The sequence below is a fragment of the Aptenodytes patagonicus genome, chromosome 12 (genome assembly GCF_965638725.1).
Source record: "Aptenodytes patagonicus chromosome 12, bAptPat1.pri.cur, whole genome shotgun sequence".
Lineage (NCBI taxonomy): Eukaryota > Metazoa > Chordata > Aves > Sphenisciformes > Spheniscidae > Aptenodytes > Aptenodytes patagonicus.
This window is the reverse complement of record NC_134960.1, coordinates 12,654,522-12,681,802: the sequence shown is the minus strand read 5'-3', so window position 1 is coordinate 12,681,802 and position 27,281 is coordinate 12,654,522. Positions and strand designations below refer to the sequence as shown.

The window sequence follows — 27,281 nt, the reverse complement described above, 5'->3', positions numbered from 1 at the left end:
TAAAGCTCCTGGAGCTGGGGCTGCTGCTGCTGAGAGACCTCCTGCCCCGAGCACCCTGCACCCTGGCAAACCCCTTCAAGGTGCCCCACACGTCTCTCCTGCCTCACACAGGAACCCGGTGACAGCTTTTTTTGGGCAACAAGCTGGGCGGCCTCGGCACCCAACGGTGGTGGTGCTGATGGCACGGAGGGCATTCAATCCACCTGATGGAAGACACCAGGACAGGAGAGTTTCAAAGAGGACCAGAACAGGCAGAAGCAGAGCTGGCCCGTGGCACAGTGAAGGTGAGACCCTCGCTGTCCCCTCAGAGGAACCCTGCTGACTGAGGTCTTGCAGAGGTGCCCCGTGGCTTGCTGGCCTGTTTGGGACTGCTTAGTCCTGCGGTATGCCTGAAAATTGTGCCAGACAAGCACCACAGACACCAGGAAAGATGTTTGTGTGGAAATAACCCTATTAGTTTTAAGAAAAAATAAGCAAAAGCAAAAAAAACCCCAGTAGTTTGCAGTGGAGTGAATGCTGAATGGCCCTGGTAATGGCCTTCATTCCTGGAGGCTTGCAAAGGGATTCATGTGGGACTCGGGCATCAGTGATGGGGCGATTCGGGAAAACCACCACGAAAAGGTCCAGCAGTTAGTGGGACCTGCACCCCTGGCTCCCCGGCTCTGGCCTTGACCCCAGCTCCTGGCTGGACTGCTCCCACCACTGCTCATGTGGGTGCTGAGACCCCGGAGCAGCAGGGCTGGGTGCTCACACCACCTCTGGTAGGGCCTGATGCACGGTGGCCCAGGTCTGGGCGGCATCGCAGCTTGTCCGCTCTCGGGCCTTGCTGGCTCTGGACAAGCCTGAAGAGCAGCAAGAAACTGCACAAGGGAGGAGGCGGCTTTGGCTATTTCATTTAAGAAGAGCTTGGTTTTGGGATGGCCTGGAAAGCCGCCGTTCTGGCACTTTGGTAGGAAAAACTGGCTCTGTAGCAGTACTGGGTTTGCAGGGAAAGCCAACGGCTCAGGATGTATCGGGGCTCAGGCTTGCACCTTGACCTGTGGGGGTGCATCCTGCTCCCCGTGGGGTCCCCACCACTTCTCCTCTTTGTCCCCTGCCCCAAGCTCTGTATTTCTGATCCTGAGGGTGAGGCTGAAGGTGCCCCTAGTGCATGGCCATTTTAAAGGCAGAGAGGGCATCAAGGAGCCCATGGTGAGATCCTGCTTTCCTGAAGTTGTATCCAGGGCCTTTTCCAACCCTTAAGTAAATATACAGACCAGCTGAGGAGAGGGGGATGGGACACCCCCATCCCACCCCCCCATCCCAGAGGCCTGCTCTCCCCCCAGCCGTGGGTGCCGTAGTTGCAGCAGGAAAAACCTCCCTCCTGTGCCCCCGTAGGGCAGCAGTGACAGACGCCAGGTGCTTCAGGGCCCATATGGCTTTAGCCCCCAGGAGAACCCAAGGATCGGTACAGAAACGGGGTTGGAAAAGAAAAGGAAACAAAGAGCATAAAATGATCTGCGAGACTCCAATTCACTCTCAGGGGTGCAGAGCGCGCCTGTGCCACGTACAGCACTGAGAATCATACAGAGCTGCAATATAGAGATCTTTCTATGTATATATTTATAGGTATGTATATATTTATAGTGCACTGCATTTAAAACAGCCGGGCCTGCTTCTTCAGCTCGTTCCTCTTCCACAGGGCCAGGCGGTCGAACTCGGCGATGGTCATGCCAAAGATCTGGTAGAACTCCTCCTGGGAGAGGTGGCGCTGGGGAGAGATGGGATGCTGGGCCAGGGCTGGGGACCATGGCCACCACCCAGGGCCAACAGCCACCACGCGGGCCATATGGCTGCAGAGGGGTGGGAGGGCACGCAAGGGGGTCTGATGGCATCCTCTGCCCGGCTGGGTGCAATGGGGTGCTACAACCCTCAGCAGTGCTCACTCGGGAGAGGGGGAGCACCAGACTCTGTCCTGCTCCTGCCAAACGCACTCGTGCTGTGGGCATTGGGAACAGCTCTGCCTGGCCAGCAGAGCAGCAGGACCACCATGACAGTGTGTTGGCACATGTGTGCTCCTGGGGAGCCGTGGAGATGCTCCTCACACGTCCACAAGCCCCTCGCAGCCCCACGCTGCCTGCCAGGGCTAAGGGGACACCCCACGGGATCAGGTCCGTCTGAGCCCCGAGGAGATTGTCCCTGGTGGAAAAGGCTCTCCTCACCTCTAACCGAGTCCTGTCCACATCTTTGGGCAGCTGATTCCTCCCCCTCGTCTTCACCAGGAGCAGCTCATAGGGGTATATCTGCAGAGGGACAGGAAGACCATGGGGTAGCTCCAGAGCCAGAAAAGGACAGTTGGGGCACACCTGGGAATGAGGTGTGCGCACCAGGGCAAAGCCCCCTCCTGCCAGGTTTAGCAGGGTTTGGGTGGTACAGCTGCCTCCAGAGCATGGATGGGACAAGGCAGAGAGGCGACTTGCTCTCAGGGTGACCCTAATCCACCTTGAATCACCTTGGTGGCTCTGGAATAGCCTGCTCACACTGTGAAACCAGGAGTGACCCAGGGATGAGTGTGAATAGGGAAGCACCAGTACAGCCACCCTTCTCTGTTCCTCACCCAGGAGACACTTCTGCTTGGCCCAGTGCTTGGGACCCTGGCAGGAGGGGAAGAGCTCTGGTCTGAGCCCCACAGTCCTGGGACAGGGCTGTCAGGTGGGGGATGGAGGGGCATGAAGGTAGGGCATTGCAGGCAGAGGGCAAAGCTTCCTCCTGAAGGGCCTGGGGACACATGGACACGTCTCTGGGACTCCCTCTGGGTCGTACTTGCACCTCCAGCTGGCAGCCGTTCCTTGGAGCGGGAGCATCTTACCTTGTACTCTGTGGGGAGAGAGAAAAGACAAGAGAGACATAAGCCACGCTGACCCCTCTGCTGCCAGGATCCTCCCCCTGGGGCTGCAGGGACCCCCACCTGTCTCCCCCATTCGCCCTCCAGCCTGGACCTCAATTTTCCAGAGCTGTCTGTGGTGGGGTAGGCAGCCCCACAGCGTCTGGCTCTGTGCCTACAGGGTCGCCTGCCCGCACTGCTCCCCAGCCCCGTGGTGCCTTACCTCGCATCCCCCAGTTGACGGCATTTGTGCTGTCGTAGTGGAAAAGCTCGGCACTGGGAGGCTGTGGGAGGGATACAGGGAGGGAAGAGTAAGAGGGGGTTCCCTCCAGATGCTCAGCACAGCACCTCCCATGTCCCTGGGGGGGGGAAAGCACCCACCCACCCCAAAGTAGGACCCGCTCCCCACACCTGGCAGTGGGGAAACTGAGGCACAAGGAGGTGAAGTGACAAGCCAGGTCACACGGAGGCAGGACCTCCCAACCCCCAGCAATCACTGCCCCAGGGTATAAAGCAAAGCTCTCATGCTGGGAAGCAACACCAGCATCCCTCTGAAACGTTCCCTGCAGGATGTTCAGGGCAGGCACCTCTGTCCTGCAGTGCCTGGACAGGGCACTTTGGTCCCAAATACGGGTCATTTTGGATTGGCACAGACCAGCAGTGACAGCAGGGGTGCAGAGAAGGGGGGAGCAGGACACCCTAGTCATGAAAGGGGAGCACCAGGGGCTTTGAGGAGCCTGGGGAGAACGATGAAGGGTGCAGAGATGCCTGGCAGCAGCAGGATGCAGGCAGGAGGCACTTACCCTGTGCAGCCCGTTCCTCCTGTAGGCAGGAAGGGAGGCTGACTTAGAAATGAGGGGATCTGCAAAGAAGCCACCAAGGTGCATAAGGGAAAATGCAGGGGTGAGACCCACACCCTGGGAGAGCACCTGCTGGGCCACCCTACCTCTGTGCTCCCACATCACTACCCAGCTCCACTTTCACCCAGTCTCCTTCCAGCTCCAACTCATTTCCAACCTGGCTTCCTCCCGTGCTGATATTCCTCTCCCCAAAATCCCTTTCCCATGGCAGCCCTCCAGCCTCACCCTTCAGCGCAACACAATCTCCTATCTCAGTTTCTCTGACTCATCCTCTCCCGGCACTGCCACCAGCTCTGCCCTGGTTCAGCTCTACCCTGGCCCAGCCTTTCAAGAGCTCCTTCTCTCCCCTTCTTCCCTCCCTGGTCCCAGCATCTCCTCCAGCTCAGGCTCTGGACCCCACAGCCACCAGGGACCAGCCGCAGAGGGCTGCAGGCTCACACACTCACCGCTGTCAGCCAGGTAGTGCATCCGGGGAGCTGCAAGGAGAGCAGAGCCGGGCATCAGGGAGGAACGAGTGCCCCATGCCATGCAGAGCTGCCCTGGCAGCCAGCGCTGTGGGTCCTTCTCGGGGCTCCCAGGAGCCCAGAGGGGCTGAGGGGCTCCCTGAGCATCTCCAAACAGCCCCAGCTCCGTGAGGGCAGATGTGCCATGAGGAAGGAGAGCATGGAGTGGGCAGGGGCATCTGTGCTGCCAGGCTCCCCAACGCCCCCCCCAAAGCCCCCCCTGAAGCTCTGAGGGGAGAAGGGCTGGGTGCCCAGGGTGCTGTGCAGTGAGAGCAGCGCAAGCAAGGAAGGCAACCCTGGGGCCAGCCAGCAGGTCTGGGGTGCCAGGAGGTCCCAGATGTGCTGTTAACGAGGAGGTACACATGCAGCAAGCCCAAAACGGGTCAGAGCAAACCCAGCGTGGCTGTGCTGTGAGATTCCCAAGGGACCTTTCAACCACCCCATGAGGCACTTCACCAGGCTGCCCAGACAGACTGCCAACACCCGCCGGGCGATGCCCCACCCCAGCCAGGGCGCAGGGAATGGATGGAGCCTTCCAGAGGAAGAGAGCCTCCCAAGTCCAACTCTGGTGCCCAGCACCTCTCCCACCACTCCTTCCCAGTGCCCTGTTCTTCCCTCTCCACCCCAGCAAACTTCCCACAAGGGGCTGGGACCATGCCAGGTGGGACGGACAGAGGGACAGGGTCGTCCTTACAGCCGTTGAGGGAGCCCTCGTAGCCAGCTGTGTGCAGGGCTTCTCTGCTGCTGGCTGAGCTGCGAGGGGGTGTCCAGGGGTCTGCATAGGAGTTGGACCGAGCCTTCATCTCCTCCCTCAGGATCAGCCTGCCGATGCCACTCTGGATCTGGGCAGGGGGGGGAAAGCTGCTTCGCACCCCTCCTTTCCCTGCCCGGCCTTCCCTGACCGCTGGCACATCGCGGCAGGGCACGGCACCTCCTGGCATGGGCTTGGCATCTCCCATCTGCTCCCCCATCCCTGGGGACGAGGTGCTGGGGTGGGGTGCCTTGGCAAGGAGATGCACTCCCCCTCCTTCAGACCCCGTGTTAGGGGTAGCCAAGGGGGGAGAGATGCCAGAGGGCAGCAGGGACGGTGGTGGCCCCTTCTTGGGTGGCGGAGCTGGGCCAACCCCAAAGCCAACCGCCACAGGGGCAGCTTACTGCTGGCTCTCCCCTGCCAGGCTGCAGGCAGGGAGATCACTCACCCTGTGCATGCTCCGGTCGTACCCGTCCTCCTCGCCTCCTGATGAGAACCTCCGGGCCCGGGGGGCTGCAAGGAGACACATGGCAGGGTCAGCTGGGGATGAAGGTGGAGGCAGGTAGGGAGGAGACAGTCCCCAGCTGCATGGGGACAGTTGAGTCCCAAGGGCTGCTAGGATTTTGGGGTCACTTTGGGAGGTTATCTCGGCCCAACCCCACCTTTGGGTCCAGACCCAACTCAGGGCAGGGGTTCCCTCCCAGGGAGTGGCTGGGTTTGGGGGCAAGAATGGGTTTCCTTTTCCCCCAGCCCAATGGGGGGCTGTTACCTTTGGGGGAGCCTTGGAAGGACCAGTACTCTGACTCGGAGTGGTAGTACGGGTCCGGGGAGTAGGCAGGGCTATACTTGGATGACTGTGCGATGTCTTCACTGGTTTTGCTTTTCGTGGCTGCAGGGAGGTTGTCTGCAAAAGGAGCAGGCAGAGCTGTAACGAGGACCCCGAGTCCTGCCAGCAGGACTTGCAAAGATCTGCCCTGGGATGAAGGCAAATCCTCTTCCCTCCCCTCTCCCCAGTGGCCACCAGCAATTTATGTCTGGGACAGCATGGAGCAGAGCTGGGAATAATCCATTTTCAAACTGCTGACACCTCCTGGAGACAAGGGTGCAGAGGCAGATGTTGGGAACAGTGACAAACAGAGGAACTGCTGCTGATGTGGCTGGGAAGGGACCCGAATGGCTCATATCCCCCAGCACCACGACAAGCTCTGGCTCCTGCACAGTGCTCACCCCAGCCCCAGTACCACCGTGCTACCGACCTCCCCGTGCCCCTGTGCCCCAGGCTGTCCCATCACCCGGAGGGCTATAACCGCACAGGTGGGAGGGGATGGAGGAAGGTTCAGTCCCAGTGGGGAAAGGGCTCTCGGTGGGTTACTGCCAGGGGAAGGCGGTGGCAGTGGGCTGTGCAGCAGAGGGGAGTGGAAGGGTGACCCCAGCAGCTCTGGCTCTGGCAAGGGCTCGGCCCTCCATGGCAGGGCCACACACAGAGCTCTGCTCAGGCTGGGGACTGAGCCTCAGCGGCACACGTGAGAAACCCAAGGGTAAGCCCTGCTCCTTTCCCCCAGAGGCCAGGAGACTCGCAGGGGAGGGAGCACCAAGGACAGGCTGTGTGGCAGAGCCATCCCACCACCTCAAGCAGGCACAGGGGACCCTACCAACGGCAGCTACTTACAGCAGCGGGTGCAGCCAGGAGCGGGGCGGTGGGAGTTGGGCAGGTGGGAAAGGACATCCCAGGGAGAGAGGAGAAACAGTTACCGCTTAGGGGGAGCTGCTGTCCCTCTATACGCAGAAGCAAGCAAGGACAGTGCAAGCCAGACCCTCTGAGAGACACCAAACACCCCTGTGCCTCCTCCCCACCCCTCAACAAACCCCCAGGCCCGTTTCACCCTGGAACATCCATCCTGGATGGGCTGTGATTTTTCTCCAGGGCTCCATGTGAAACTGCAAATTACCTTCTTCATCCCTTTCCTGAGGCTGCTCTGGCTCCTGGCATCAGCAAGCAACAGCCACCCTCATCCCTTCTGCCACCCCTCCATGGCCTCGGTTCCCCCTCCCACAGCTATCGCTGTCCCTGGCACTGCTGACAGCCTTCACCTCCATTCCTCACAACAGGGATGCGGTTCAAAGCTGCCTTTTACTTGCACTGAACCCTGCACTCTGCTGCCTAGAAGGGAAGCAGGAGCATCAGCCCATCAAAGCCCAGCGCCCCAACATCTCACCTTGATGCCTGCTCCCACCTCCTGCCCCCACCCCCCCCACCCCTAAAGGTGACTCAGCCAGACCAAGCCCCGCACTGGTATCCTGCCCCGCTTCCCCCGTGGAGCAGAGCCCGGTGTGCAGATGGCAGACTGTACCGTGTCGCTTATAGATGGGGGGTTTTCGGTAGATGTTACTCTCGCCGGCAGCTGGTGGCAGAAGAAAGAAAGGGAAGAAAGAAGGAAAGAAGAGAGGAAGGGGAGGTCAGCGTGGGCATGCTGAGAGCAGACAGGACAGAGGTCCTGCAGGAGATGCTATCCCCACGCCATGTTTCCATCACACCACCACCTTCAGGTCCACGCGTCCCACGGGAGTGCAGTGCCAGGCCAGGGCCAGGCAGGCTCCAGGATGGGCAGCAGGAGCGCAGTCCTGAGGCTGCCCTCAGGCAGCAGTGCGCACAGAGGACATGCAGTGAGAGCCCCAGCGTCAGCATGCACCGAAGGGCAGCGGGTGCTGCCAGCCGCGGGAGGGAGCGGCACAGCCAGGAACCACCGGCCACCCCTGCCAGCCGGCAGCAATGCACCACAGCTCACGCTGGTGCAGTTTCTTGGGGGAGCCAGCACCTGGAAGAACCACCTGCAATCTACCTGGGGGCAAAACAACATCAGCCAAAGCCTCTTTCCGCAGCAGAGAGAGAAAAGAGCGAGCTGGGAGGGAAAGCGAGCTGGAGCCTGGTGCTGAGAGCTATGGCCCCCACGCAGGGGCCAGGCAGCAGAGCTGGTGGAGCAGGGAGGGGGCCATCCATAAACCACTGACCGTCAGCGGGAGGGCAGGGCAGGCAGCAGGGCCAAACCCTGGCAAGGATGGGATGGGAGCAGGGGACCATGGTAGGGAGCCTCTGGGTGTCCTCATGGTGCTGTCCCAGGGCATCAGCTATACATTGTGGAGGGTTCCACGCTTTGGAGGACAAGGGCAGCGGAGGATGCCTACAGCTGAGCAGGGTGGTCTGGGGCTCTGCCCCCCCTGCACGTGCTGAAGGGTAGATTGGCAGCTCTGCCTGCTTCCCTCCCCACTCTCCCTTTCTGCCCGCTCCGTCCCCGTCCCCATGGGCTCTGTGTGGCCGGGAGCGGGTGGTGGCCCTTACCTGGTGGCCCCCTGCAATCCCTGCAGAAGGGGAGCAGGCATCTGGCAAGCCCAGAAGACTCTGGGGGGAGGGAGCGGCGGGCCCTAGGGGGAGTATAAAATAGTCATCTGTAGCAGATGGGTGTGGAAAGGCCTCCGGCAGACACACTTCGGCTCGTGATCCTGGGGGGAGGCAGGGGAAGGGGCAGACTCTCCGCAGGGGACTCATCTTCGTGTGGGGTGTGGAGGAAGGTCAGGGAAGAGGGAGAAGAGGGACGTCGCAAGGATCAAGCAGACTCCGGGCGGCTCTGGGATGTCCAGGTGGTGATGGGGAGGGAGGAGGGTTCAAGCTGCAGGTCCTGTTTATGGATGGCCTCTACCAGGGGTAGATCCTGCTGCCAGCTGGCTCTAGGCAGGCGGCGGAGCTACGCATGCGACACAGGGGGGAAGGCACATGCGGACATGCCACAGACACGGCGCTTCCCCGGGGACCGGGGCACTCCAGAGCCTACCTGGGATGTGGAAATGCTTGGGTGCTTGGTATGAGGTTGGAGTGGAGGACCTCACATCTAACTGGCTATAGTAGGGGGAGCTGCGCCCACTCTCAGTGCCTATGCGGTGCCGAGCAGAAGCAGCCATAAGTGACCAAGAGAGAGAACAAGAGGCAGAAGAAAACGGGTGTTAAATGCAGCAGTGTTAGAAGAGCGGGGGGCGACCCACATGGCGGGGGTGACAGGGACGTGTGCTGGGCCGTGGTCCAGGATGGGGCATGATGGAGCAGGGAGAGATTTCCCTGCATCTCCGGAAGAAGGCGGGATGCAGAGGAAACCCCATGTGCGGGTGCTGTTACAGGGCAGCAGGCTGCCCCACCGCTGGTGAGAGGAAAGCCGAGCATGCTGCAGAGGCAAACGGTGATGGGCCCTTGGCAGTGCAGCAAGGGGGTAGCTCGGGGAACGCGGGACCTCCAGACTTACTGACGTCAGATTTTCCCAGTCGTTCCTCCCCGGCTCCAAAGGACAGGAGACATGGCACAGACACACTCTGCTTCCCCCCCAACATACTCCAGGGCATGCACACATTGTGTGTGTGTAAGGACCCTCCTTACAGCACTGGCTGGGCACAAGCACTCTCGTGCACACCCCTCCCAGAGCTACCAAGCCAGCTGAGGGGTCTTCACTAGACCTGGAGACCACCTCCCTCCCCACCCCATCCTCCATGAGCCCCAGCTCAGGTCTGAGCCAGGACAAAGCCCCCTTTGGCCTCTCCTTGCTGCTCGCAAGACAAGAGTCAGGGGAACCAGAGGATGCACTCAGCAGAGTTGGTCACCGCCCCACAGGTCCTGTTGCTGTCAGCCCCCCACAGACACGCCCCCCCCCAGGCCTCCTGCCTGCTTGCTAGAGGAGGGACCACCGAGGTCCCCTGGGAGATGCAGGGGACAGTTTGATGATCCCGCTCCACATGGGGGTCTGAGCTTAGCCTAGCTTGGGGTTGCAGCTGAAATCCTCACCTGAGCGGTAGAAATGGTGGGGGGATCTCGGGATGGTGGGGGACATGCCCTGGCGGCTGTAGGTGGGGGAGTCGATGTAGCCAGGGCTGGAGGCTCGCCTCTGCCGTGTGTCAAAGCTCTCGTAGATGTCCTAGGGACAGGGAAAGGTGTGGAGAGAAGCAGCGTTAGAGCTGGTGGGATGAGGCAGGTCAGTGCCTCGGTAGCCCTGTGGGGAGGTGTCCCATGGACGGGGGTCCCTGTGCTTGTGGCAGCCTGGGAGGGTGCATGCTCTGTGGTGTGACATGCCAGGCAGCGTGCGTGTCATCCTCTGTGGCTGGAGGGGGTCCCCAGGCTGCTCTGCCTCCCTGCTGCCAAAGTGCAGGCAGCAAAGCCCAGGGTTTGGGACCAGGTGACAGTGTTCAGCCAGAGGCTTTCACCGCCTTGCCTGGAGATCATCCCCTTCCCCTGTGCTTGTTCCCAGTTACTGGCGTCCCCCTCCATGGGGCAGAAGCTGTACCCTGGGTCCACTCTGCCAGGGAAGGCTTGCATGCTGCTCTTCCTGGGGCCCAAAGGACAGGACCCTCCTGGCCAGGGTCTCCTCATCTCCCCACACCTCAGGGCAGCACCGGGGTGGGGGACGCTCAGCAGAGCCCCGGCGGTCCCTGGGCAGAGGGATGCCCTACAGCGGCAAGCAGGTGACAGACCCCCTGGTGCCCGCCGGGGGCATTACCTGCGAGTACGGGGAGAGGGTCCCCAGGGACTGGAGGCGGCAGGAGGCAAGGGGGGAAGAGAGAGACAGCACACAATTAAAGGGAGCAGTGACAGACAGGGGTCCCACAGCGGCTTGTTTTCCCCATGTTACAGACTCATCACAGCTGCCAGGCAGTAAGGCAGCTGGTGGCACAGCCAGAGCCGAACTGTGGCAGGACGCTGGGCAGGGAGCCCCTGGCCGGGGGGGGGAGCTGGCATGAGGATAGCACCTCCAGAATGGGCAGCCTGCACCCCTTCTCAGAGACTTCGGTGGTGCAGTTGCAAGGGGGGGAAGGTGGCTGCTGGCCCCACGGTGCTCCACAGCGGGCCACGGCCATGCTGCCTGCACCATCACCGGGTGTGCTGGAGGAAACCAGACTTGTGACAAGCCTTGGGACTAGAGATGTAAGAGATGCTGCTGCTGGCCATACAAAGTCTTCTTCCAGGACCACCTCAGGTCCCCCATCTCTGTGTGAGCTGCTCAGACCCTCTTCTTCCACGGACTTACTGAAATCATCCAGCAGCCCCAGTCTGCCTGGGGGAGCGGGGCAGGGCAGTCCCGTGCCATGTGCTGCTTGGGCATCATCTCATCACATGCTTGCAAAGACACACTGATCAAGCCCCCTTCCTGACTGCGGGGCCAGCACCCAGCAGGGGCAGCCCTGCTGTGCTCCAGAGATGCCATGCTGGGGCTGGGTGGCCAGGAGGATTGCCTGCCAGGGGCTAGGCTTTGGGCTGAGCCTGCTGGCCGTTTGTCTCTCCACCCTGGAAAGATGCACATGTGCCGCGTGCCCGCCTCCTCTCCTGCTGCGGGCTGCGATGGGTGAGCTCCCTGCCACATCACTCCTGTGGGTGGCATCTCCTCCCGTGCAGCGCTGTCTATCCCTGCACATCCAGTCTGCAGCACAGTGTGGGCAGGGCGCTGCCATCAGCTGATAAGGTCACTGGTTTCTTTCTTACTCTACAGCAGCAGCACCAAGATTTCTCTTCCAGCCCAGGCCCTTTTCCCAGTGACAGGGAGCCTCCAGGAGAGGTCTTATCCCCGCTCCTGCCTCCCTACAGTATTCCCATCGGAGTGAGCAAACGCACATGCAGTTTTCCCCATTGCCCCGAATCGGGGTCCGGCTCCCTGCGCAGCCTGGCACTGGGCATATCAAGACTCAGTACCTCCCCATAGCTATATCGCTCCAGCGTCTCATCCGATGTGTATCTGTGATAGGGCTCGTAGGAAATGAGGTCAGGACGCTGCACTTCATAGATAGCTTTAATCTTGGGAAGAGCTGCCAGGTCTTTGTAATTAAGGATCTCATTATCCACTTTAGCCTAGGGAGAGGGAGAGACAGAGACAGAGAGATGGAAAGGAAGAGGAGGAGAGAGGGGAGGGGAGGCTGGAGCACACAGTGCAGAGCCAGCACAGAGCAGACAGAGCCCACTGTCACCCTGGCAGCAGGAAGAGGTAAGAGGAGATGCCCAAGAGGCAGCAGTGGGAAGAGGCAGAGGAGCTGGGAGGGTGGGACTCTGCCCCTCCGAGTGCTCCCAGTCTGTGCCAACTGCAGTGCCAGCACAGCTTGTCTGTGCTGTCTGGGCTCATCCTCGGGGGACGCTTCACGCTGCAGAGTGGCATTGGGAGCTGTTACTCCCTTCCCTCCAGCCAGAACATCTGTCCTGCTTCACACAGACGAGGGGCAGAGCTGTACTTACGCAGATGACACGGTTCGGGGAGCCGATGCTGGAACCGGGGGGCGAGATGGAGGTTTCCGACGTCCTTCTGTGCTGTGGAGGCAGAAAAGCGCAGGACAGGTGAGAGCACAGTGGGGAGGGACTCCTGAGCAGGCACAGTGCTGGGTGCAGCAAGCACATCGTTGGTTTTGGGGCTGAATTTCACTCAAGGTCCAGTTTCTCTGCCCTTTCATCTGCTTGCTGCCAGTGCCCATGGCCATTGCAGGCTGCCCTGCGATCCAGCTTTGTGTCCTGGCCTCTCTCGGGGCCAGATCCGGAGTCAGGTGAGTGGCCCGGCAAGAGCCAGCAGGCAGCTGTCCCTGTGGCCAGCTGGGCGCAGAGAGGGAGCAACAGCTCGAGGGGCACAGGGGGTCGGCGAGAGGACTGCTGTGCCCCCTCCCTGGCTGTGGCATGGGCTGGTGACAGCCAGGAGGCAGGTCCCCGCTAACAGCCTCGGCCACGGCCACCCGCCATCCTCTGAGCAGCGGGGACAGAGCTCGTGCCAGCGTTAGGAAGCCACCCTGGGCTTGGACATTGCCACAACAGTTCACCTCCAGCAGGGACTCAGGACTTGGGGGCAACATCACCTGGGATGTGCCACCTCTCAGAGATGCCCCTCACCCTGCTCCCTACCTTTAGCTTCTTCTCTGCTCTGGCCGCCTGCTTGCAGATTGGGTGCCACACTTCGGAGCCTGCAACACGGCAAAGAGAAAGTGTTTCAGCTCCACACACAGTTCACCCCTGCTGCTAGGGATCATCCAGCTCCCTCTGCCATGGGGGAGTCCCATCCTGTCCCTGCCACCTCCAGCACCGACCTGCAGCCCATGGATCCCAGGGAGGATGTGTTGGTGCTCTCCCCAGCAGCAGCTGCAGTGAGCAACCAGTGTTATAGGCGTGCAACCCCTGCATGTGGGGGGGGCAGCTCCTGGGCGGGGACCCTGCAGGGGCAGGAGGTAGGAACTGGAGTCTCTCTGTGGAGAGCAGAACAGGAACGAGGCGGTGAGCCCCGAGAATGCAAAGGAGGGGGTCACTTGCTGGGTCCCACCGGCTTTCCTGGGTGCCTTCTCCACTACAGCACAGCCCCAAGCACATGCCCATTGGGAAGGCAGGGCAGTGGGGACTGGGTGTCTGTACTAAGAAACTAAACAGCTTCCGAGCACCGAGAGGTAGTAGCCAACACTGCTAAACTGTGACAGCAAACCCAGGCGTGTTTTTGCTGCAGCCCAACCAGCACTCAGCCAGGCAGCTCCTGCTGGTTAAACTTGGGGTAACACCGACCCCAGGGCACGCACAGCCCCTTGCACACCCTCTGGGCTGGAACCAGCAAAGCTGCCGAGCTTCGCCCAGGTGTGCCCCGGGATGGATGCTGAACACACTCATCCTGCTGCCCATGACAGGGCCTTGCTGGGACCCCCACTCCAGCTCTCACAGTGCACAATTCTCCCTTTGCCACCCATGGGGTCATCAGTGACTCGGGGTGACAAGCAAGCACAGGTTACTAAGAGAAAACAAACCCTCCCTCTGTGCTGGAAATAGCCCCCAAGGCAGCTCCAGGCAGGGATGAGCTTCTTGCCAAAACCAAACCCAAACCCACTGGCTGTGCCAAGCGAAAGCCTTACCCCTCCAGTGTTGCTCGCAGCATAACCTGGACGGGGGGAGTTGGGGGCAGTGGGGAAGGGGTCCTGGACCACCTCCCCTGGGGCTGGGGAGAGCAGGGAGCCAGTCACCCTGCACCCATCCCAGCCTCTATTCGCTGGGCGCAGGCCAGGGACACATCCAGGCATGCCCGGCAGTGCTCCCCAGCTGTGCAGGGAGACTCGCAGGGAGCAAAAAGCTGCCAACAAGGAACAAAGTCTCCTCCAGCTCAGCAGCAGGGAAGGTTTCATGGAGAGAAATTATTGCCGCATGGCCCAGGAAGAGCTCAGGGGCTGGAGAGCAATGGAGAAGGGTCTCTGGCATTGCTGGTGGGCACTGCGACTCTGCTGTGCAGAGACACCCTTTTGGCTTTGATCGCCATAAGGACCCGAACCCCAAGTGCCCCCACAGCCAGCACACCTCCACACAGCCACACTGATCTGCCCCACTCAGGTCCATGCCCCAACGTGGGGCAGGGGAGTCCCTCCTCACCGCAGCAGGATCCCTACCTGTGAGGTACATCTCCTCTCCTTCCGTGAACATCTGGTGGCAGCGGACACATCTGGCACAGGTGGGGTGGTAGTGCTTCCCTCCTGCCTGCAAGGGCGAGCAGAGAAGAGGGGCCCCTGAGCAAGGCAGGACATGGCAACCTGCTCGCATCCCCAGCAGCCCTCTCTGCTGCAGGCAATGATGAGGTGAATGTGGCAAAACTGCTCAGAGTGGCCTCGGAGACCACTGCAGTGTACAGAGAAAACCAGAGACCACTTCATCACTAATGCTTCTGCAGGGCTACAAGCCGAACTGGGACCCTTCTGCTCTCCTTGAACTGTTCAACACACAGGAAAGCAGAGCTAGGAGGTCCCAAACAAGGTACCCCTACATACCTCACCCCTAATAAATTGTCCTTGGACTCTGGAAATAACTGAGACACCCTGCAGTAACACTCAGCCAAGCAGCCATGCTTTGCACCAGCTCCTTCCCTCTACAGGTGTGAAGAGAAACAGCAAATTTGGCCCAGGATGTCACAGCAGGGGAGCAGTAAAGGGAGAAGGGCCCCAAAGATAAACCTCACAAAGCACAGGCTTCCTCTTGCTGTCAGATCCCCCCTACCATTGCCAGCCCCTCTCCCTAAAGAAACTTTTCTCCTTCTGTGAAGCCATGCCCAAACTTGGGCATGTTTGTCGCACTAGTGACATGCTATTCCCCAGCTGAGCAGGAGCTGGGCTGCTCCCTTTGCCCTTTGACAGGGATAATAGCTTTAATTGGTGGCTTGTTTCCACTCAAAGTGTCTGCTAGCATTTCAATTATATGCTCATTTTCTGGGCTGGGAGCTGGGAGGCAGGAGCTGGTTCAGGGCAGGAGGAATCTGGGCTGTGCTGTTACAGCTCGACCCCAAAGGACATTTTACTCCCATAATAATCCAAGAGAAGAGGAAGGATAATTTAAGGCAGCAGAAGGAAGACGAGGCTCTGGCTGACAAAGGGGAGGGTTATGGTAGAGAGGGCTGGAGCCAGTTTGAAACAGGAAGGATCAACAGGAAAATGTGCTGCGAGGATAACTGAGAATCTGCCAGTTGATTGCCCATAAAAATCAACCTGGAACTCAATGTCTTTGGGGTACAGACAGCAGCCAGTGGCTTTTTCCCCTCCAGTTTATGCCAAAAATGAGTGGAACGTTTTAGGGCAGGCAGGGGAGATGAGTGGGAGAGTCTGGACCCCTCTTCCTTTCATTGCAGTGCACCTGAATCCAGGGAGGAGACAGCCCTGTGCCCCAGGCACCTCCCCGTGCCAGCTGGCAGCAGCACAACGTACTCCTGGGCTGGCCCAAGTGAGCCCACAACCCAAATATCCCAAATTCACACCCAAAAGCTTGATAACACAGCAGGAAAGTCACCAGTGGGAGGGCTATAGAGACAGACCCACTATGAACGCCAATGAGCAGCAAGGAAGGCGCCAGCCCCGGTCACCCAGGCTCTCCAGTGGGACAGGAGAGGTCCCTGCAGCAGCCCCAGCAAGCAGCTGCTCTGAGCCCCGGCCCAGCTGCAGCACCCCATGGCAGGGGCTTGCTCTGAATGCTTCGCCACCCTGAGCAAACACACCAGCTGGTTCCAGGCTATAGAGATTCTAAACTGGTTTTACCCCTAAAAGCCTCGTCTGGAGCCCCTGGTGTCATTGACATTGTGCCAGTGCGCTCATCGTGCGCACTGCTCTAGGGAGGTGTCCCACTGGCCCTGCCAAGGCAGAAGCTCCAGCCGGTTCCTCCTGCTCTGCCCAAGCCCCCGTGCACATAACCCTGCCCGTGCCAGCACCCCCCCAGCAGGTACCCACCAGTCAGCGCCACGTACCCAGGACAGGCACACTGAGCTGCGTCAGTTGGAGTAGACAGCCATAAACACAGGGAGAAGAGGTTAAAACCAACTCAACTAAAGCCCAGCTCCTAAACACTATGGGCCAGTGTGCCTACAGTTCCCCACACTTGTATTTCCAGCTGGCTAGAGACAGCTAACGTTGGGGACACAGGGCCCTGATGATTGATGTGCCACCTCCCCCCAGTCCCTCTCTGAATCTGGGATGGGTTTGGTGCTCTTGGACTCTCTTAGTACCCCCACCAGCTCGGTGTGCTGACAGTAAGAAGAAAAAAAAAAAAAATCTATGTATCTTTTCCTGTCTAGACTATATGGGCTGCTGTCACGGGTCAGACCAAGCCAGAAGAGGATGCTTTGCAGATCAGGGTGTGGATGTGGAGGGAGGCTGGCTGCTCCCCTGGCAGTAACATACCAGCTCAATCCCACCTTTCATTTCAATGCAGACCTTCTCCAAAAACCACCCAACATCTCAACACCCACCACTCCCCCTCGAGGAGTAACTCTCCAAACCGTGCATAAACCTTGTTCCTTTTATATTGGTTAATACTACAGCTCGTAAAAGGCTGGTAGAGGCTGTGAGGGAAGAGACCTGCTCGTTATCACTTGGGGTCCCTTAAAGACTCATTAATCATCCAAGCCTGGCTGCACAGCTCGGAGCAGCTGGGAAAGCCCAGAGGCTGCCGGGATAGCACGAGAAGGCTCCTTAAGGCCTAAAACTATTTAAAGGCGCCCTTTCCATTTTGCACTCTGCTGGAGAAGACAATTAAAGCCTCTGGTTTTACAGGAGATCGTTCAATATTGCGAGCAGGCACATACCCGGGGAGGGTGGGGAGTGCAGGCTCAGCCCTGGCCGCAGGGAGGTGAGGGGTGCCCACAGCACCCACAGGCTCCGTGGTGCTCGCCCAGCACAGCCCCCCCCAGCATCCAAACCCAATGCTCCTCTCGGCTCCGTGACGGTGCCTGCGAGGAGGTGGCACCTCGGCTCTGCCCGCGGGGACCCCAGCGCTGAGGCGCATTACTTCTAGCCCACTGGAGTCCCAACTGCATAAGGAGGGGTCCCTTGTCCGGGCACGGACGTGGCAGGCAAGGTACTAATGCAAGACGACGGCTGTTTGGAGCATCTCGTGGGATTCAGCCAGCCTCTTCCCACAGCCCAGCAGAGCTGGCCAGCCACTCCAGCCAGGGAGAGCCGATGCTGGGAGCAGAGCCTGGGACAGAGGGCACAGGGAAGAGGCGGAAGACGAAGTGGGAGGGAATGTAGAGCTAATGCTGGGAGACCAGCCAGGGGAGATAGAGGCAAGGGAGAGCGGGGAAGGCTGCCTCCTTGCCACCGCCCCCGGGCCACCTCCAGCTCGCAGGCGGGCTGCACACCTGTCATGCCCTGCAGGGATGCTCTCAGTCCATCCCCTCAGACACGCAGCAGCAGGAACATCCTATGCTCGTCCTGACACCACTGTGGTTGCACCAAGTGAGGAAAACCCCGAGAATGGGGCAGCGAAGAGGCAGTGGTGCCCGAGGGTGCTGGCCAGGCTGGCAGCACAGCCTCCAAGCTCAGGGCAGGGGTCCCAGGTCCCCTCTGGTTCCTCTCACCCGCCCTCATACACTGCAACCATGCAACGCCCAGCCTGCTTGCCCTGCTGGGTGGCTGAGGATGGTCCTGTCTGGCAGAGGGTTATCTGCGATGAGACTGCCCAGGGGAGGAGTAGCAGGAATTTGAGCTCAGGGAACCCTCTGGCTTCACCCTGCTCTGTTCGGATGTTTACTAATCAAGTGGCCCCCTGATGGGCAGCCAGCCTGTGGCAGCCACTGCAGCGCTGAGCTCACGCTCACAGCAGCCAAAGCGTGAAGTCAGCAGAAAGCCTTCCCAGGCAGAGGCAGCTCCCTGAAAAGGGGGAAAAGATGCTGGAGGGCTCCTGGCACCCGGCTGCAGCTTCGGGAGAGGGTCCCTGGCCAGGTTGGGTGCTTTCAGGCCAGCCCAGCTGGCAGGACCAGAGGGGGTGACCACTTCTTGGTAGGCTGAGTATGAAACAGGCTGGAGATGTCCTGGAACAGCTCTCAGCAGGCTGGAGACCTACACAGCCACTGCCACTCCAGCCCACAGCACCTGCAGTCTGTCTCGCTGTGGAGCCACACTACCTCTGATTTGGGATACAGCTTCCTATTGCTGCTGTCTGGAGATAGCAGAGGTGTGGGTGCCAATGTCACCCACATCTTCCCTTCCCACGAAGGGAAGGTCTCAGGAGTGACTGAGCACACCTTCAGCATTGCTGCCTCTCTACACCACCACAGCCCAGCCCCACAGCATCACCAGGGGGTCTAAAAATCACAACAGATTTCATTCTGACATCTTTCTCTCCGCCTCCTGGCTCCTGAGCATTTAGTTCACCCTCAGACCAGATTTTCCAGCTTTTTCTTTTCCCCTGCAAATGTTGGGGTAGAAACAGAAAGCATGACAGGACACCTCACCTCCAGGAGCAAGGACCGCAGGAAGGACCCGACTGCCTGGTTGACGGGAAGGACCAGCCCCGATGGACCTCTCTGTCCCTCCCCAACAGCAAACCCCACTCTCTCCCACCTCTGCTGGCTGCGCAGATCCACCATCACCCAAAGCATCCTCCAGGGCCACCTGCATCCATGTCTTGCTGTGGGATCCCCATGGGATCCCTGCATCCCTCGGTGGCCCTGCCACAGCAGCTCCTGCTGACCAGCAAGGTGATGAGCAAAGCCCCCTCCAGATTTGGCCCAGGGCAGGGGACCCCCTGCTCTGGTGGCTGTCCTGCAAAGGGATGTGCCGTGGGGACAGCTGCCTGCGGGCAGGGTGCTACAGCCCCTCGCCCAGGCTCCGCAGCGGGCAGCCGTGCTGGATGCGTTTCCAAGGCAACAGACAGGCTGCCTGCCCAGGGATGCGCTCAGAAGGCAGGCTGGGGTGAGCATGGTGGGGACACTCCAGAGCTGGGCATGGTAGCAGCTGGTTAAGGCTAGTGTCCCCACACCCTGGGCTCCGGACACGTCCCAGCACACCCAGGCCACCGTGTGCTCTGGCTGATTCTGGAGCTCCAGTACCCAAGCCATCTCTCCAAAGGTCTGCAGTGTGGCATTGCCCCTTCCCCAACTCCCACCCTCCAGAGAAGGTGGTCAGACTGTGTCCACACACCCGCTGCAGGAAGAGCCACGGCCCCAAGAGACCAAGGGTAGCATGACAAGGGTGCAGGATGATGAAACTCCCACGCCTCCCCAAGGCATGCATCTCGGGGCGGGATGCATGCAGTCCCTATTACAGACTGGGACGGGCTGGCCGCAGCCCCGGGACTCACCTCCAGGACCCTGCCGCTGATGTACCGGTCACAGGTCTCACACTTGATGCCGAACTGGGCATGGTAGTCGGTCTCACAGTACGGGATGCCATCCCTTTGGGAGAGGGAGGAGAAGGGGGTGAGCAGCAGGTGAGCCAGGCTGGGCACCCCTTTGCTGCAGCCCCAGCCCCCGGGGGTGCAGCCCAGCAACGGCCGGCATGGCCAAGTCTGCCGCCAACACAGCGGCACTTACTTGCTGATGTACTCGCCGGTGAGGATAATCCCACATGTTTGGCACTTGAAGCAGCTGACGTGCCACTGCTTCTCCAGGGCCAGGAGGGACTGGCCTTGCTTGATCTCCTCCTTGCAGCCTGCGCAGTCTGGGGGGACAGAAGGGTGGGGGAGCACATGAGACCACCGCAGCTCCCCGGCGGGGGGCTCAGTAGTGCAGCAGGAACACCCACATCTGCTGGCCCACACCAAGGCACCCTGGCTGTTTAACCCAGTGCACCCCTCGCTCTCACAGGAAGCTCTGCCCCAGAGGACCTCCTTTTCTAGGGGATGCTGCTGTGCTAAAAACCCTGCTCCTGAGACCACTCCAGGGGCAGCCCCTTGGGGATCATTTCTTCATAGGGAATCATTTCTTTACGGGAATATGCCACCTCTGCTTGTTCCCAGCAAAGGAGCCAGGAGGAAAGCCTCCTGCTGGAGCTGGGACCTCTGAGGCACCACCAGCACCCAGCCACCCTGGCTGAGCTCCCGCCGCAGCACAGAGCCGGGTCTCCCTGCCGGGCAGCAAGCTCAAGCCAGGGTGAGTGCATGGGCTGCCAGGGCCGTGCTGCCCTGGCAGGTCCCTGGGGGCTCCCCTCCAGGGCGGGAGCGATGGGAAGTGTCCAGCAGCAAGCGCAGCAGAGGAAGGGCTGTGCACTCCGGCAGCCGCGTCCGGCCCTGCTGCAGTGTTTACGAGACTCCCTTCCTTCCCTGCTTCCCCTGGCTCCCGTCAAGGCTGGGATCAGGAAGCACATGGGCCTCGGACCCCTGACCTTGACTCCTCCTTGTCCTCTTCTCCCCCTGGGCAGCAGGTTTGCCCGGATGGGGTTTCTCCTTAACTCCCTCCCTGCCGCCTCCCTCTCTGCCGTGGCACCACAGAGGTGCAGTAGCACCGCACAGGCAGCCCAAGCAGGCAGGCTTTTCCACTGAACCCATCTCCAGGCAGCTCTGCACCAAGTCCCTGCCCGCTGGGCAAAGCTAGGGGGGGGGCCGATTTTTGACCCCTGGCAAAAAGTAGGCTCTCCAGCTCAGGTGAGCCAGGATCCGCTCCCTCTCTCACACAAGCGGTGCTGGTTTTTTTGTTGCTGGCAGGGCTGGGGCTGCAGGGAGAGGCTCAGCATCCTTCTTCTAGGAATGTCCTTCCTGCAGAGTGCACCAGTGTGGGCTCCAGCAGGCAAACCTCCCCTGCCACCCTGTCTGGGTGGCACTGCCAAGGCACCTGGGCTGCAAGGGGCACACGCAGGCAGCAGGCTTCATCTGGCTGCTGCCTATGAATAAAGCATGGTGCCCTCAGGTAACCCTGCTCTGCAGGCCAGGGAGGAGCACTGGCGGGAAGGGGATGGGAAGGGAGAGGAAGGCAGGCAAGAGGAAGAGCATGCAGCTGCCTTTCCCCTGCCCTGCTATGAGAGACGGCACGGTGCTGTGGGCTGGCCACAGTCTGCCTCTGGGCAGCTCAGGGTGCTGATGGAGGAAGATGGGGGAAGCCCCAACCTCTGGCTGGGGCTCATTCAAACCTCGCCACGTCCCCTAACTGCACCAAGGCCATGGTGAGAGCTGGGCAGAGGCAGCTTGGGGAAGCTCCCAGGGACCCATCAGCACCAACTCATAACTCAATCCGAACAGTCACCACCAGTGCCACCAGTGACCGGTTGACAAGGACCATGGGTGACACCACCGTCCTGGGTCCAGCCCTGGCTGCAGGGCTCGGCTCCAGGCACTGATGCTTCAGGGCCTGCTGAGCCGCAGCAGCAAGGGCTCCCGCCCGGCACCCCCACAGCTCAGCCCGCTGATGTGGCAGGGTTTGGGCGCCACGGTGTGGCACATTTCCCAGCTCTCCCTGCCTTCTGCCACCTGCCCATGCACTGCGCTGAGACAGCTCCCCTGGGACTTGACAGCAGCAAACACGGGGCATATGGGAGACAGCGAAGCACAGATGTTAACGCTGCAGTCCCCTCACTCCAGACACGGGCTGAAGCAAGCCCTGCATGCAGCAGCTCCATGCCGCAGGGATGCTCTGCCAGCCCCCCAGCACAGCACCCACAGGATGCTCCGCAGTGGCCTGGGGCAGAGAGCCAGCATCAAGGAAAGACTGGGGGGGCAAAGCCCCATGAGAGGGGAATGGCATGAAGAGGGTATCCCAAGGAACAACCTGGGGTCAAAACCAAGGCCAAATCCACCCAAAAGAGCCTGTTCATTGCTCTTGCTGAGTTTTAGCTTAGGTTCATCAGCGCAAGGGGGCAAGCGTAAGAAGCCTTTTCAGTGCTTGTAGAGGCAGCAAATAACGCCAGTGTTGGGAAAGCCGGGCGAGCGGTCCCAGGGCTGGCACTTGGAGATCTCGGTGCAGCTGGACACAAAGCAACATCTGGGCACCGCCCCAGAGCAAACCCAGCTCCAAAACCTTCCCACTGCCCCAGACAGTGCCTGCCGGGGTGGTGGCGGCACCCGCCCAGGTCACAAACAGGCCAAGGGAGTTTCCGAAACCAGCGGTGACCTGCAATCCCGGGTGGAGCCACAGGACTACCCTGTTCCTTCTCCAAAACCTCTGCGAACACCCGTGGCTCTGTGCAGTGCTGCACACTGGCCCCAAAGCCCGTCCCAACACCTCCCCGAGCACTGGTCCAGGGGCAGGCGGTCCCTTTCCTTGCAGCCATCACATAACACAAGAGCAGTCAACTTACGGCTGGGCCCATGGATCTTGATAGGTTTGGTGCTGATGAGAGAATGGGAGCAGTTTTGGCAGACACAGTCCTTCCCGCTGAACGTGACCTTGTCTCCGATGGGGAATGGCTTCCTGCGGCCAAGGAAAAGGTGGGGAGGCGTGAGCCGCTCACTCCTCTCCATGCAGCGCTTGGGCTGCCTGTGAGCTCCTTCCCCCAGGGGCCAGTGGGACCCATGGTGCTGGGGAGCGGAGGGGCTCCAGGTGAGGGCTACAAGGGGAGGCAGGGAGTGTGCAACATGTGCCGGGGCAGAAGGACCAATGCAGGCGTTAAGGCAGGTCTCCAGGCTGCAAAGGGAAGGATCGGAGCCATTTCATTGCTTCCCAAGGGTTTCCACTAAGAAAACGCAGAGGAGGTGCCTGCTGCGGTGCTGAGCAGGGAATGAGGGGCTGCGGGCTAATGAACACCCTGCTCCCCGGTACATGGCCAAGGGCTGCACGGGGCTTCTGCAAGGGGGTTGTGTGCCCTCAGTGATGGCTTCAGCTCACCTGCAGGTGCTACAGACGAAGCACTTGGGGTGGTAGGTCCTACCCAGGGCAGAGATGACCTCTCCAGTGATGAAGTCCCCACAGCTGTCGCAGCGGGTCCCATAGAGCTGCTGGTAGTCGTGGGTGCAGATGTACTCCTGGTTCTTAAAGAAGAAGCCCGACTGGGCCAGGTCGCAGCCGCACACTGCAGGGGGAGGACACGCACCCATCAAGGGGGCAACAGGCAGGTCTAGCCCCGGGGCGCGGCCGGGATCTCTGAGCCCACCTCTGCTGTATCTCAGAGGGTTTCCCTTCCCACCAGACACACTGGGGCCTTCGCCCAGCACCACAAGATGTCAGTGTTGGGCTGTGGCAGGGTGCAGGATGGTGCTGCCCAGACAGCCAGAGCTGGGCACTTCCAGAGGGAACCCCAGTGCAGGGAGAGGAACCCCTGCAGACCCCACTCGCCTTGCGCAAACAGCCCAGGAGGGTCCGTGGCATCCCCTCCTGGACCCATGGCACCTGGATGGGGCTCAGCCCCTCCATTTGACACTCACATGGTGTTGCGAAGCCAAGAACAAGAATGCAAAGGTTGGGCATGCCCTAGGGACAGATGGGGAGAGGTCTTCTCCACGCCCTGGGGCACGGCCTTCTCCATGATGAGCCATCTCCACTCCCTGGCCTGGACACAAAGCCGTGCCCTAATGGGAACAGGTCCTGGGACACACTGGGATTGGTGTTCTCACTGCTTGTTTTTCCATAGGTGTCCAGCCCAACCTCGCTTCCTTCCCTGCTGTGGGAACCGTGGGTGGTGCACAGCCCATCAGAGTAATCCAAGGAGATGTGGCAAGCCCTGGCCCTTAATGTCATTTCCCTCCTACATCTTCTCCATCCACAGAGAGACCTTGAGAGTATCAGACCCTGGAAGGCACCTCAGGAACAGCACAGGGACCAGGTCCTGAGGCCTTTGCACAATGCCCATCACCTGTCCCGCAAGGTGACAGGATGGAAGGGGGAACTACAGAACAACTGAGCACCTGCTGGCACAGCCCATCTTGGTCTCTGCTTTACCCTTCACCTGCAAGCACCCCTCTGTCCTGTCCTCACACACCTCACCTGCACCCATGGGCCAGCCTGCACAGCAGCCACCCTCCCCAGGGCCCACAGCAGAGATGAAGCTCTTCTCCCACAGAGCATCCCCTGCAAAGCTGCTCCCCGGAGCTGTGGGCTGACAGCCAGGGGGTACAGGGCCAGCACCTGCTGCTCTCTGAAACAGCCTGCCAGCATTTCCTCATCAGTGACGAGGGATAGGCCACCAGCTCTGGCACAGTATTAGGAAACAGAAGCAAGAAAAAACAAGGCAGGCCTGGGCCGCGTTTGGTGTGGGACCTGGAGCACATCCCCAGGGGCTGCACCAGCTGTGCCAGGCTCCCGGGGACACGTCGGTGACAAGCTGTGGGGCTGGCATGAGAGCTGGCAGCAGCCAGCCTGAGGTGGCGCGGGGGGGGGGGAAGAGCTGTGAGGGAAGGTGAGACAGGAGGATTTCCTCTCATTATTTATTCCCTTTCACTTGAAAATCAGGCAGCAAGCACTGCCAAGCTCTCCCTGCTGGTTCCTGGCCCCTTTGAAGCCGGCGGCTGTCTGACCTCTGTCTGGATGTGCAGCTCCCGCTCGCTCCTGCACACCGAGCTGGGAAGCGGCTCGGCACAGCGCCCTGCACATGTAGGTCAGCCCCGAGGGCAACCTGGGGCCCACACCCCCTCCCAGAGATCTGGGGCTGCCCACACCATGGGCTACAGGGCTGCAGCAGGGGTGGTGACAGCCCAGGGGAAGAGTCCCCTCCAGCCAAACCCTCTGTCCTCGGGGGAGGAAGAGCAAAGCATGGCCAAGGGGAACAGGGATTTATGTCCTGCTTAGCACAAGGTGCTGGGAGCTTGGAAGACCAGAGACCTTTAAAACGCCCTGGTAATGGGATGCTTTACAACCTACAGAAGTGGCCACTGGCCTGGTTGAGAGCGGCTGCTTTAATAAACACGCTAAGGAGCCCTTCAGCATCAGCTCTGGGCCGTTAGCTTTTACCGCTCTGCAGCTCGCTCTCATGCTCAGGGAGGATTTGAGCAACCTCTCTCCTCTAGTTCTGCCAGCCCCCGGGGGCCGTTGAGCCCCAGCAGCAGCACACGGCATCCCATGGCACGTTGGTCGCATCCCACGCACGGGTGGCAGCAATCTGTCACCTGCCCCCAGCCCCGTCAAGAGCTGCTCCGGGCATCTCCCCCACCTCACTGCCTCTCAGCCAGGCTGGTGACACCTCCTCCTCCTCTCACTTTGGGGGCAGGCAGGCAGATGAAGGACGTGGTGGCCCCCCAAGATCACAGATAGGCTGTGGGTATGTTTGGGACCGGTGCAGTGTGGGCTGTTGGCATTTAGGCAGCTTGAGGGTAGTGACAGTGCCCAGGTCTCGGACACTCCTGTTCAGAGCCTGCCAGCTCTGGCATCACACAGGGGCATTGCCTGCACCGTGCCAGCCCCGTACCGTTGCCTCCCTGCAGCGCACCACATCCATCCCTGCAGGAAGCTGCCAGCCCCGGGCATGTGACCACATGTCAGGGGGCCAGGTAGGTCTGTCCCCAGCTTTTTGCTTTCCAAACTGCAGCTGGAGCCATGGTGCAGCCTGGCCACCAGCTCTTTGGGTGGCACCGTCCTACCTTGGCAGGTGAAGCAGCGGATGTGGAAGTGATTGCTCTGGACGCGCACCACCTCTCCCTTGCAGGTGTCCCCGCAGCGGTAGCACTGGATGACAGTGGAGCTGCTCCCGGGCGTGTAGGGGTTTTGCTGATAGGGAACTGCTGGCAGAAAGGAGGGAGGGAAAAGCGAGAGAGGGGAAGAGTCTGTTAGCATTCAGGACACAGCCGGGCATCATGGCACTGACCTCAGCTGGGCAGCTGCAGAAGAGCCCTCCGGCGACTGCGACACAGCAGCCAGACATCAGGCCATCGCTAAGTGCAAAGGAGAGCTGAGACCATGCCAGCATGCGGTGACTCTGAGCTGGGTGCACATCCCTGTCTGGATTTGGGATTTCCCTGTCCCCACAAAAGAGCCTCTACCCATGTTTGGCTCACAGGTCTGCAGTCCTAAGTGCTGTGCAGTGCAAGTGCCTGGGCACTGCTCCCTGTCCCTGCATGGATAACCAGGCCACCTGCACCATCGCTCCAAAGCCATGCAGAGCTCCTCAGATGCTCTCCTATCTCCTGATCAGGTGCAGAAGTACAACTCAGGGACCAGCTACCCACCAGCTCTGCTCCACTCAGCCCTCGGGCAGTCCTGGCTTGCTGCTGACCTGCTCAGAAACACGCCAGCGAGCTCCGATTTGGCAGCAGCACGGGAAGGAACTGTTGTTTTTTGGAGCTTCCACTTGTTTGGTTAGGAACTGGATGAAGAAGTCATTTTTCAAGGAGCTTTCAAACATTGCAGCAATTGAGTGTTTGGCCCTGGTGGGACTCTCACCTCCTCAGTGAGGAGCAGCATCCCAGCCCCGCTGCTCCTTCCGGAGCAGCACCACTGCGTGTGCAGGCTCTGCGCTGAGCCGGGCGCTGCAGGGGAGGGGAGGGCAACATGGCTCCCCCAGCTATGGGCAAGAAGCTGACCTTCTGCTGCAGACAGTCCTGAGACTCACCTCCACTCCTTATCCCCCTCCAGCAGCTCTGCAGACCACCACGAAGGGCTGATGTTCTGCAGCCTTGCCCCACACTCCAGGAGAAGAATCATACGGAAAGGGGGTCTTTCTGCTCTCTCAGCACAATCCCCAAACACACAGAGAAAACACTTCAAAGAGCAACTCCTGCTTTCCCTGCCCCACCTGCAAGTGCACAGGCTGCTTGCAGGAGCTCCGGGCTGCCTGATGCCATGCTAACCGCTACAGGCAGGGGCCAAGCAGCAAAGGACTTGTTTACTGTAAGATTTCAGAGAGGGAGTTCCAATTTGGGCAACTCAAGCAGTGAAGGGCAGGATTTCAATGGACTGGAGCCTTTCTGACCCAGTGCTGAACTGCATTCCCAGGAACAAGAGAAGAGGCTGATTGAAACCTGGTATGTGAACTCCCTCCAGAGCAGGGAGGAAGGGACACAGGACAGAGGAGATCACTCATCAGAGAGGCTCCTCGTTCACTGTGGGGCAGATCGTGTGGCGGGGAACAGAAACAGCCCATTATTGGCTTCAAAAGCAAAGAAAGAGAAATCAAAATGACATTGAGACTGTCTTACAGTAAAATCCCATCCCATATGCCAAGCG

The 27,281-nt window shown here is 60.2% G+C and overlaps 1 protein-coding gene across 14 annotated transcripts in view; it reads right to left on the bottom strand.

Annotated features, from left to right (window-relative positions):
* Positions 1 to 1,579: 1,579 nt before the first annotated feature.
* Positions 1,580 to 27,281, bottom strand: part of ABLIM3 (actin binding LIM protein family member 3) — a 57,083-nt gene continuing 31,381 nt past the window's right edge. For 2 of the 14 annotated variants that reach the window (XM_076349879.1, XM_076349877.1), the window contains exons 2-21: positions 25,700 to 25,840; positions 23,016 to 23,199; positions 22,489 to 22,601; positions 19,794 to 19,920; positions 19,562 to 19,655; positions 14,392 to 14,479; positions 12,881 to 12,939; positions 12,230 to 12,301; positions 11,696 to 11,851; positions 10,509 to 10,538; positions 9,800 to 9,929; positions 8,805 to 8,903; positions 7,329 to 7,379; positions 5,747 to 5,881; positions 5,426 to 5,490; positions 4,921 to 5,068; positions 4,170 to 4,199; positions 3,667 to 3,725; positions 3,087 to 3,147; positions 2,477 to 2,856 (exon numbers count right to left, since the gene is read on the bottom strand). In XM_076349879.1, coding sequence (XP_076205994.1) covers positions 2,516 to 2,856; positions 3,087 to 3,147; positions 3,667 to 3,725; positions 4,170 to 4,199; positions 4,921 to 5,068; positions 5,426 to 5,490; positions 5,747 to 5,881; positions 7,329 to 7,379; positions 8,805 to 8,903; positions 9,800 to 9,929; positions 10,509 to 10,538; positions 11,696 to 11,851; positions 12,230 to 12,301; positions 12,881 to 12,939; positions 14,392 to 14,479; positions 19,562 to 19,655; positions 19,794 to 19,920; positions 22,489 to 22,601; positions 23,016 to 23,199; positions 25,700 to 25,840 — 2,183 coding nt within the window. In that variant the 3' untranslated portion in view covers positions 2,477 to 2,515. Of the gene's footprint in view, positions 1,751 to 2,201; positions 2,283 to 2,476; positions 2,857 to 3,086; positions 3,148 to 3,666; positions 3,726 to 4,169; positions 4,200 to 4,920; positions 5,069 to 5,425; positions 5,491 to 5,746; positions 5,882 to 7,328; positions 7,380 to 8,804; positions 8,904 to 9,799; positions 9,930 to 10,508; positions 10,539 to 11,695; positions 11,852 to 12,229; positions 12,302 to 12,880; positions 12,940 to 14,391; positions 14,480 to 19,561; positions 19,656 to 19,793; positions 19,921 to 22,488; positions 22,602 to 23,015; positions 23,200 to 25,699; positions 25,841 to 27,281 lie in introns of those variants that run through there. The other 12 variants (XM_076349880.1, XM_076349878.1, XM_076349891.1 and 9 more) reach the window with 11 other exon arrangements.